This window comes from Sarcophilus harrisii, chromosome 4, assembly GCF_902635505.1.
Source record: "Sarcophilus harrisii chromosome 4, mSarHar1.11, whole genome shotgun sequence".
Classification (NCBI taxonomy): Eukaryota; Metazoa; Chordata; class Mammalia; order Dasyuromorphia; family Dasyuridae; genus Sarcophilus; species Sarcophilus harrisii.
The window spans coordinates 258,292,372-258,303,692 of NC_045429.1; the positions used below are offsets into that span (position 1 = coordinate 258,292,372).

Genomic DNA, 11,321 nt, shown 5'->3' on the forward strand with positions numbered 1-11,321 from the left:
ATTAAGTGACACAGGATAACCTTGCAATTCCTAAAATAAGACACTCTATTTCCTGACTGCTCATTTTTTTTTTTAACCAGTTTTCTCTCATGCCTTTTTGCCCCTGACTCTCCTGGCTTCCTGCAAGTCCCAACTAAAATCCCATTGTCTACAAGAAGCCTTCCTGATCACCCTTAATTCTGGTGTCATCTCTCTATTGACTATTTCCAACTTTTGATGAATATAGCTTCTTTGAGGAAACTTGTCTTTCCTTCATTAGGTTGTAAGCTCTTGAGAACAGATTGTCTTTTGATTTTCTTTGTAATCCCAGTGCCTTTGCTCAGTGCCTAAAACATAAGATATGCTTACTACAAGCTTATTGACTAATTTCTTGCTAATGTTCATTTTGACTCTGGAATATCTAAAAATTAAACAAAAATAGCAAAAGCATATTAATGCTTCATTGTTTTGATGTACAGTCTTTTAAAAATATTTTATTCCTTCCTCAATTACATGTAAAAACTTTTTTTTTTTTTAACATTTTTTAAAGAGTTTTAAGCTCCAAATTCTATTCCTCTCTCTCAATACCTCTTCCCCCTTCCTGAGATAGTAAGCGATCTGATACAGGCTATGTGTATGTAATCATGTAAAATAGTAGTAACTTTGTGCAAGAAGACTAAAAACAGAAAAAGGAAGGAAAAAGCAAAGAAAGAAAAAAGACAAATGGAAGAAAGAAAAAAAGACAAATGGAAATAAAGGCAGACAGAAAGAAATATAAAGAAAGGAAGGAAGAATAAAAGAAAGGAAAAAGAAGAAAGGAAGGAAGGAAAGAAAGAAGGAAGGCAGGAAAGAAGGAAGACAGGAAGGAAGACAGGAAGGAAGGCAGGAAGGCAGGCAGGAAGGAAGGAAGGAAGGAAGAAAAATGAATAAAAATAAGCTTTGGTCTATATTCAGACATCAGTTCTTTCTCTGGGGATGGATAGCATTTTTTTATGATGAATCCTTGGATCTTGGATCATTGTATTGCTTAGAATAGTTAAGATATTTACAATTCTTTATCATACAATGTTACCTTCACTATGTATAGAGTTCTTCTAGTTTGGCTCACTTCACTTTGCGTCAACTTATGCAAGTTTTTGGATCTTCAATCTTACAGAGAAAGTTCTTGCACCATAGATCATCCAGAAGAGGGGAGGTTACCTTAAGGAATCTTCAGGTAGAAGGAACTCTCAAAACTAGAAGCAACCTTCATGTACATCTAGTCCAATCCACACCCAATCACTAATCCCAATATACATAAGAAGTAATCATTCTTCTTACAGACATTCACTTAGGAGGAACATATTGTCTACTGAGAAAGTCCAGGTCAGGGTGAGGCTTATTGAAAGGAAGTTTTTCCCTACAAACTCAATCAACATAGATATGATTCTACAGCTTCTACCTATTGCTCCTTATTTTGTCCTAGACTAAGCAGAACCAGTCTAACTTATTCTGTCACATACTAAATGTTAACTTCTTCAATCTTATACTTTTATTGTTTTAAATTAGCTTTGCAAATTCTACCCATTGCTTCTCATTTTGTCCTCCTGGGTCAAGCAGAGGAAGTTAAATCCTTCTTCCATAGGATTTGTTATTAAGTCATCTCAGTCATGTTCGATTCTTCATGACCCCATTTGGCTTCCATAGCATGATGACATGGAAAGAGCACTGAATTTGGCATCAGAGCATCTGGGTTCAAATCACACTTTTGTCTCACTATCTATGTCACTTTGGACAAGTAATTTGACCTCTTAGTTTCATTATTCACATGTAAGGAGAAATAAAAGTTGAACTGGATGGCCATTAAAGCTCCTTCTAACTCTCTATATGTATATGAATCAATGATCCTATAACCACCCTTCAAATATATGGAAACAGAAATCATGTTCCTCCCAAATCTCTCATTCGGGATAAGCATCTTTCCTTTTTTCAGTCCTTATATGACACTATCTTAAAGACTTCACAAAACTTGTTGCCTTTCTGTTCATGTTCACCAGTTTATAAGATCCTGCCTAAAAGATGGTACCAATATAACATTACAGATATGTTCTAACCAGGTCAGAGGACAGAGGGATAACACCTCCTATTCCTGGATATTATGCCTCTCAATACAGCTCTAGATTGCTTTGACATTTATGGCTGTTATATTACACTGTTGAGTCATATCAATCTTGTAGTCCAGTAAAATCCTCAGATATATTTAAAGATGACCTGCTGTCTTGTACTTGTGAAGTTGGCATCTTGCCTCTAGACAGGGATGTTGTCTATCTATAGGTAGTCCCCCTATCAAAAATAGCCATACATTTGTTTCCCAACTAGAATCTTCCTCTCCTATGTGACTATATTTGATAGCTTCTTACCAAGTGTCCATTCCTTATTTTAGTCTCATGTTATTGAACGCTAACAAGTGTTTCTTTCCATGCACATTATCTCTATTCCTCTGTTCTCTGCCCTTTTCTCCACTCAGAAGTGACGCTTTAGAGAAATTTTCCACTCTTTTCAAAATAAATTTTTTAATTAATATATTTAGTTAAACTTTTAAATTAATATTCTTTAGCTATTCCCTCTAGCCTGCTAAGTTGTACATTAAGCAGCCCATTTGACCTTTTGCATGATCTATAGAACTTCTCCTACCAGTTACATTTTCTGGGTCTAATTTCATCTCAGTCTCTCTCCTTATTTCTCTCATATTGTGTTGTTGATGAAAAGTTGTTATTATGCATGAGCAAGCATTTATTTCTAAGCAGCTATAATGTGAGATAGCTAGGTGACACTGGACTTGGAATCAGGAAGTCTCATCTTCATGAGTTCAAATCCTATCTAAACACATACTAATTATGTGATTCTGGATACAGTAGTTAATCCTGTTTGCCTCCATTTCTTCATCTGTAAAGTGAGTTGGAAAAGGAAATGGCAAACAACTTCAGTATCTTTGCCAAGTTAATTCCCCTAAAGGGGTTATGAAGAGTTGGAAATGACTGAAACCACTAGACAACAACAAATGTACAATGTGCCAGGCACTATGCTGGGTGTTTGGGAGTACAAATTTTTGCCACAAGGAACTTATTAGAGGAGATAGAATGTAGGATCATGGGATCATAAATTTGGAATTAAAAGAGAGTCTCAACCAATGCTCTTTCAGAAAGGAAGTCATAGTGATTATAGGTGCAGCCACAGGACAGTCAACTATTATCTCTTTCTAATGGCAATGGTTGCATTGATTTTATTGTTGTTCTCAGAGCAAGAGCAAGAACAAGAAGTAGAAGGCTTCATATAATGCCTATTTATGATGACCATGGTACCCAGAATGAGTAGACATGGCTTCTGTGATTTTGTGGTGGATGACTAGAAGGAATTTTGTAAAGCATAGTCATGGGCCAGCTATATAAGGTAGATAGAGGGGTTTTCTTTCATTCAACAGACATGATACTTTAGTCTCAAAGTAGTGGAATAATTCCCCCAGGTTGGATGGGTGATAGAGAACTTGGTTTCTGAAGCCAGAGGTTTCTGTTCTTGGTATTGAGAAAGGATTGTAGTAGTAGGACATATGGCAAGATGTTTGCCCTCATTAGGCTGTCATTTCCTAATAGATAGCTGTAAGAGAAAAAAAAAGTCTCAAAAATGGCTCTAGATAGCAGAATGGAAAAGCACTGGATTGAAAACAGAAACATTAGAATTTCTGCTTTGAAAGAGCTCAAATCACAATTTGGGAAGACAACACAAATAGGATAGTTAAGTTGTGTGAAAAATGTAAATGCCCAGATTTCTTTAGGGTTTATCAGTGGGCAAATAGCAAGACTGATGGGGTTGTTAAGGTTCTAGTGGTATCTCAAGGAGCAAGAGAAGGGTTGGACTTCTGGGGAAGGTTCCATAAGTCAGGGCTCTCTGGTGCCTTGTGATGATCTCTGATTGGGTAGAGTTCATACTTTAATAATAATTTAATAATAACCGTTCTTTCTGTTTAACTATTAGCTTTATGTGAAAGCTAAATGGTTTCCTTAAACCTTCAGTTTTAAGTCTAAAAGTTCTCCAATTCTTTTAGTGGCATTTATCTTACAGGCAATCGAGGACTTCTCTTTGAAGCTGGAAATGTTCAGGAAGGCCTCGACCTCACCAATTCTACTCCTGGCTACAGATGGCAGATTGTTCCCAATGCTAGTTCTCCATTTGGATTCTGGTCAGAGGAAGGGCAACATTACAGGTATGTGATAGATTTTGGGAAAAGGTGGAAGAACCATGACATTATAAGCAAGAAGATTTGCACTGAGAAAGCAGACTATATGTCCTTTTGAGGGGAGAATAAGTAAGATTTTAAAAGAATTGTTTTTAAAGAAACTTACTTGAAAAAACTTTTAAAAAAACTTACTTAAACTTACTTGAAAGAATACCACTTAGTCTTGGGTATACTAATTGGTCGTTAGTGTGGGCTGTGCTAGAGCCAGCACCTACTGGACTAAGACATAATTATTAAATTTTCAATGTGAGCATTTATACTTTGGAAATCAGCAAATTCCACAAATCAGGACTTGATATATATTTTTGATTATCTTGATTTAAAGTGGAGAAATCATTAACAATAATGCAGGTTAAACTGAAAAATGTGATACCATACATTTGCCCCACTCTGGAGGACCTGGTTACATATTTTCCAGAACATCACATCATTAACTAATTGAATAGCAGTAAAATTTAGTTTCTTAGGCTATATGCTGCCAACATTTTTGTGAATGAGGATCTTTTGATGTCAAAATTTCATAGACTAATTCAAGAATGTAATTAAATTGTTAATATCTGTCCTTGAGAGGTAGCATGATGTTGTGGATAGGCACTGGACTTGGACTCAAATCTCAACTTAATGACTAATTATTGACTCTGGCAAATTTCTTAATCTGGCCTCTATGAACTTGTTCGGTTAATTAAAATATATAATTGATATCTACATTTCAATATAATTGTTTTCCTTTATGATTCTTTATATTTATTTTATGCATTTAAAAATATTGTCCTGAAGGGATCTGTGGATTTCATCAGACTAAGGCTTCTCCAGACTGTCAGAGGGGACCATGACATGAAAAAAAGATTAAAAATCTCAGATATAACCTCTCTGTGTCCCCCATAGCCAAATCTGAGTTTCTCCCTTTGCTGTGATACAGTAGTAGTGTTCATTCCTACACCTGTTATCCCCAAATGTTTTAATTCAGTGTGGCATGTGAAATCTGAGTGGTGGGTGGTCAGTGGTTGGGAGAACAATGAAACCATTTAGCAATTAACAATTTTCAAAATCACCATTTAAATAAGTGAATACTATAGGGAGCCTGTGCATTAGAGGAAATACCAATAGGTCTAGAGTTGGAGAATTTGGATTCAAATGCCTAGCCATTTAACCTCCTGGGGCCTTGGTTTCCTAATCTGTAAAATATGGAAGATGCATACATGATTTCTGAGATTATTGGTTAAAAAAAGTTAAATCACATGATAAGTGTCAGAATTACAAATACAAAAACAAAACAGTAGCCCTGCCCTCAAGGATATTATATTCTCTTTGGGGAAGGGGTCCAAAATTATATGAAGAAATAAATGCAAAGCAATTTGAGGATAGAGAGTAGATCAAGAAATCAATGAATAAGCTTTTTATTAAGCATCAGGCTAGGCTAGGGGATACAAAGAAAGACAAAACCAGCATCCCGTCTTAAGGAGCTCACAATTTCTTCCCTCAAAGAACTTGCATTCAAATGGAAGAAATTATATCTGTTTCTATCTCTATACCTATACACATATATGTATATACATATACATTTGTATGTATGTATATATACACACATATGTATACACATATACACATTGTAAATAAATAATCAATAAATGCAAGATAAATACAGAATAGATGGAAAGTAACTTTAGAGGGAATGATACTAGCTGCTGGGAAAATCTCCTTTTTTCTTGATTTCTCTTGAGCTGATTTTCTTTAAGTAAGTCAAGATTACTAAAATTAATTGTTTGGAATAAAAAGTATTCCAGGCATAAGGCACAGCCAATTTCAAGACATGAAGATAGCAGATGGAGATGGAGTCTGAAGTATGAGAAAATGCAAGTAAATCATCATGGCTGGATCATAGAATGAATGGAGGGCAGTAATGTAGGAATAATGGGAAGATAGGAAGGAGATGGTTTGTAAAGAAATTATTCTGGGAATGCTTCATAAAGAAGGTAGCACTCTAGCTTGTAAGGAAAGTAAAAATGATGAGAAGTAGAGATGGGGAGTGAATGTATTGCATTCACAATTTTTGGGAGATGAGGTTAGGTAGATTTGGGTAGAGTGTTGTACAGTTTGTGTGAATCCATATGTTTTTCACAAAGATTCATAAATTTGGAACAGTTCTTATTTACAAGTCAATTCCAATCTTCAATCATTCTATTTCTCTGTTTCCATCTCTGTCTCTCTGTCTCTGTCTGTCTCAATCTCTCTGTCTCTCTCACTATTTTTGTCACTGCTTCTGTCTTTTTGTCTCTGTGTCTGCTGTCTGTTTTCTTCTCTACCTTACTGCCCTACCCCGTCTCTTTCTGTATCTCTATCTCTGTCTGTCTCTTTCTATCTCTGTTTCTGTCTCTGTCTCTATGTCTCTCTCTCTTTTCTATCTTCTTTCTTCTCTCCAATACAAGGGAAGAAAAAACCAGGAATGGATTCTTAGGTACCATTGGGTGGGAAAGGATTAAAATTTCCTGAATCTTGCCCTGAGCAAGGTTCAGATTTGAGAGGAGCAATGAGAGTAAGGAATGGATGGCAGAAGGTGCCAGCTGTAGGGAAGTAGTTATAGGGAAGAAACTAAAGCTCCAGCTAAAGGGAGAGCCCAGCTTTTCTTGAGACAACAAATCTTCATTATATAAAACATAAATTTAGACATTGTTATACACACATAATCAAGTTTCAATACTTGACTTGGAGTCAGTAGGCTTGGGGTTTAATTCCCATCTCAGGCACTTACTAGTTATGTAATTCTGGAATAATCTTTTAATTTCTATCTGATTCACTTTCCTCATCTATAAAATGAGAAAGTTAGACTCAATGTCCTCTAAGACTTTCTTCCATTTAAACAAGTTATTGTTTATGTTCAGCTTGTGATCTGATAGGACATTTCTAAGTGTCCACATCCATAATCATTCTGCTCTTGTAACATATGAATGTCTTATGATTATGCCCTCAGAGAAAAAAAAAGTCTAGCTATAGGGTGGGTAGTTGAGATTTCAGTCCTTTGCTGGCAAAAATCACTCTCATGTAGCTCTCAGAACTGTTATTATATATCCCTGAGCACAGGAACACAATAAAGTGTCAAGGCAGAGTCAACCATAGGTGTTTGTGAAAAAGCAGATTAGATCAATCAGATATGGTCTTTAAAAGAATTGAAAAAATACCCTTATGAACAGGTACCCTTCTCATTTAGCTAATAGAAAACAGAAGAAAGGGATAAGAACCATCAGTTCCTCTCTTTCTATTTTTTAATTCAATTACTACAATCACCTTTGTGAATGATCCTGATAAAAAGTCTTCTTTTAAGCTTTCTTTTCTCAGACTCCCTGTAGCATAGGTTTGAGGAGAGGGTCTGATCATATTTCCACAAATGCTTCCCTGATTTTATTCTTAGTATGTGAGTGTGTGAAGGATGAAGAGTGGGGGATGGGTATGTGGGGGAAACACCATCATCATCTTCCTTTTCCTGTATCTCTTTCTTTTTTTGTCACTGGGGATGAACAAAATAGTCAGGTCCAGACTATTCTTAGCCCATCTATAGGAGGGGTCACATTACAGTGCTATCCACAATACTCAAATTGGACTCATTTGTATCTGGCATGAGCAACCAGTGAAAGTGAATGGATGTCACTGGTTGGGGAATGGTTGTACTGTTGTACATGAACGTAATGGAATATTATTCTTGTCTAGATCTGTGACTATTAATTTAGGGAACTCTCTCTGCCAAAGCATATCAGCAACTGTTCTGTTATTTATAGAAAATGAATTGCCTGGGATCACATAGCTTTAGTATGTGTTAAAGGGAAGACAGGGTGGTAAGTTAGAGAGAGTTATAGGCCCTTAGTTTGAATGCCATTGCTAAAGATTATCACCCATATAATTTTGGGCAAGTAATGGAACTTCCTTGTTCTGTGGATTTCTTTTCCATTAACTGAGGGAAATTAGATTAAATGGCTTTTAAATTCTAGATCTAAGTTCCTATGAATTTGGTTCTTTCTGACCCTCAGGTTCTCTCTCTACCCACTATGCTATATGGCCTATTAGTAGATCATTGTGCTATAAGAAATGATGAATATGAAAAATTCAGAGAAATGTGGGATAATTTATGTAAGCTGATGTAGAGTGAATTAAGAAGAACAATGTATAGCCACAACAATGTAAATGAAAAAAAATCATTAAAAAGAAGTAGAATTCTAAGCCAGTAAAACACCAAAAATAGTTTTTCAATTAGATGGTTAAAGATACATACTTCCTTCCTCTTAGTGGAAAGGAAGGGCTGAGACCACTGGTTTGGTTACATTTTTTGCTGAACTGTTTTTCTTTTTTTTATGACCCCCAAGCTATCTACTTTTCTTAACTTTTTGATTTTTATTGAGGATATCATAACAGTGGTGTAGGAAACTAGATGTCATAGTGGGTAGATTGTTGGGTTTGAAATCAGGAAGATCTGAGTTCAGTTCAACTTCAATTATTTGTTCTTAGTGTGAGCCTGAGGAATTTACTTAACTTCTGTTTGCCTCAGTTTCCTCAACTGTAAATTGGATATAAGGGAAAGCTAGGTGGAGAGTGCTAGGTCTAGAATGAAGTAGACCCATCTTCCTGAATTCAAATCTGTCCTTATATTCTTAGTAGCTGAGAAAGTCACTTAACCTTGTTTACTTCAGTTTCTTCATCTATAAAATGAACTGGAGAAGGAAATGGAAAACTACCCCAGTATCCTTGCCAAGAAAAATCCAAATTAGGTCACGAAGTTAACATGATTGAATACAAACAACAAAAATAGAAATAATAAGGGTAACTACTCCCAAGGCTGTTGTGCAGATCAAATGAGAAAATAATTGTAAAGCACAGTGCCTGGCACACAGTAAGAGTTTAATAAATGCTTGTTATCATCCACTTAGTACCTCAGGCTTACAACATAGGCATTATCCTCAAATCATTATTTTCTTCACTGTTTATAGCCAATCTGTTGCCAAAGACTGTTGATTTTACCTTTCTAATATCTCTTAAATATGCCCACTTCTCTCCTCTGATACTATTACCATCTTCATCACTTTACCTTTGGACTGTTGTGAAAGTCTGCTCATTGTTCTTCCTGCCCCAAATCTTTCCCCACTCCAATCCATCTTCCACTTAGCTGTCAAAAATACAGGTTTTATCATGTCCTTCCTGGTGACCTTCCCACTTCCCTCTCCACTCAATCTGCTCCACTGGCTCTCTATAACCTTCAGGATTGAAGATAAAATGTTCTTTTTAGCATTCAAAGACCTTCATAACTTGTCCTCCTCCATCTTTCCAGTTTTCTTACACCTTCTGTTGCTTTCCTCCCTCCCTTTCTCCCTCTTGCCCATGAACTCTGTACACTCTCTATCCTGACTTGGATCATTTTCACTGGCTGATTCCTACATCTAGAAGCCTCTCTCTCCTCACCTCATCTGCCTCCTGGCTTCTCTAGTTTCCTTCTAGTTCCAGCAAAAGTCCCACCTTCTCCAGGAAGTCTTTCTTGATCCCCCTTAATTCTAATACATACCCTCCCTTTATTGATTATGTCCAACTTTTCCTGATTATAGATTGTTTGTACGTAGTAATATATTTGTTTTCTCCTTTAGACAGTGAGATTTTGAGGACAAGGACTCTTTTTGTTTGTTTTTGTTTGTTTCCTTTCATTATATCCTCAGTGTTTAGCTCAGTGCCTAGCACACTTAATATTAATTAACTGATTATAAGAGAAGATTCACTTTTAGTATAGTGAGTGGAATGTATCACTGTGATATAAAAATAAAAGGCAGCAACATAATCTTCTTTTCTCTTCCTTCCCTCCTTCCCTTTCTCCCTCTCTTTCTCCTTCCCTTCCTCCCTCCATCCTTCCCTTTTCCCCTCCCTCTTTCCCTCCCTCTCTCCTTCCTTCTCTCCTTTTCTCCCTTTCTCTTTCTTTCCTTTCCTCTCTTCTTCTCTCCCTTTCTCCCACCCTCCTTCTCTCTCTTCCTTCCTCTCTCATATTCTCTCTCTCTCTCTCTCTCTCTCTCTCTCTCTCTCTCTCTCTCTCTCTCTCTCCTTCCTTCCTTTTTTCCAGAAGGTCCTCCAGACCAGTCATGGAGACTTTGAGCCTAGTCCATTTTATATGAATGATTTTTTTAAGAGAATCCCAGTCAAAGGAGGCAGGAACCAAGTTTTTTTTTCCCTTATCACCATCAAGTCAAATAAGCAAAAAGAGACATTGTAAAATTATTTAGGATTTGTTTTTTTCCCATGACTAGTGTATCCTCTACTTTCCAGGGCTCGGCTCAGTGGATTCTTTGTTGCCCCAGAGACAAATAACTATACTTTTTGGATCCAGGCAGATAGCCCAGCCTCTTTATACTTCAGTCAATCAGAAGATCCAGGGACCAAGGTATTCTATTCATATTACCTCTTCTCTTTCTTCCCCCATCTCTATTAACCCATCACCATGCCTCAAAAAAAGGCCACCGAACTTTCATGAACTTTTGATGGCTGGATAGCTAGGTATAATCTGAAATTGGTTCAGAAAGAAAATCTTGGCAGCTCTCCCCTTGCTACACCCCCTGTGCCCTGAGAACATCAGAAGCCCTCTTTGGGAAATGGTGCCAGATAGAGGGACTATCTTCAATAGAAGTACAAACAGAAATTCACTGTCATTGACAAAAGGTGTTTTCAATTTTCTTTTGTTTTTGGTTTTGAATTAAAATTTTAATTTGCTGCTATGGAAACCAACCAATCTTTAAACCAGAATGATAAAGAGTAAAGGGCCTGGGTTTGAATCTTAGCTCTGTCACTTTATGATCTGACCTTGTCTGATCTTTGGCAGTTGACTTATCTCTTGGAGTCTCAGTTTGTTCATTTGTAAAATGAGAGGATTGGGTTAGAGACCTCTTTAAATATAAAACTATGATTTTTTTTTTTTTTTTTATCTTCCAAGCCTTTAAAAGTCTCAGTCTAAAATTTTTTGCTGGTTGGTTAGAGTGCCCTCATGTGTTTCTACCATGTAATATAAGCATCTATACAATTCACAATGACATTTTTCCCCCCCTAGTCTTGC

General features: G+C 36.5%; 1 protein-coding gene across 1 annotated transcript in view; it reads left to right on the top strand.

Annotated features, from left to right (window-relative positions):
- The window catches only part of PKHD1 (PKHD1 ciliary IPT domain containing fibrocystin/polyductin), a 611,151-nt gene that overhangs the window by 45,721 nt on the left and 554,109 nt on the right, over positions 1–11,321 (top strand). Inside the window, 2 exon segments of the mRNA XM_031964731.1 lie at positions 4,078–4,219; positions 10,541–10,655. Coding sequence (XP_031820591.1) covers positions 4,078–4,219; positions 10,541–10,655 — 257 coding nt within the window.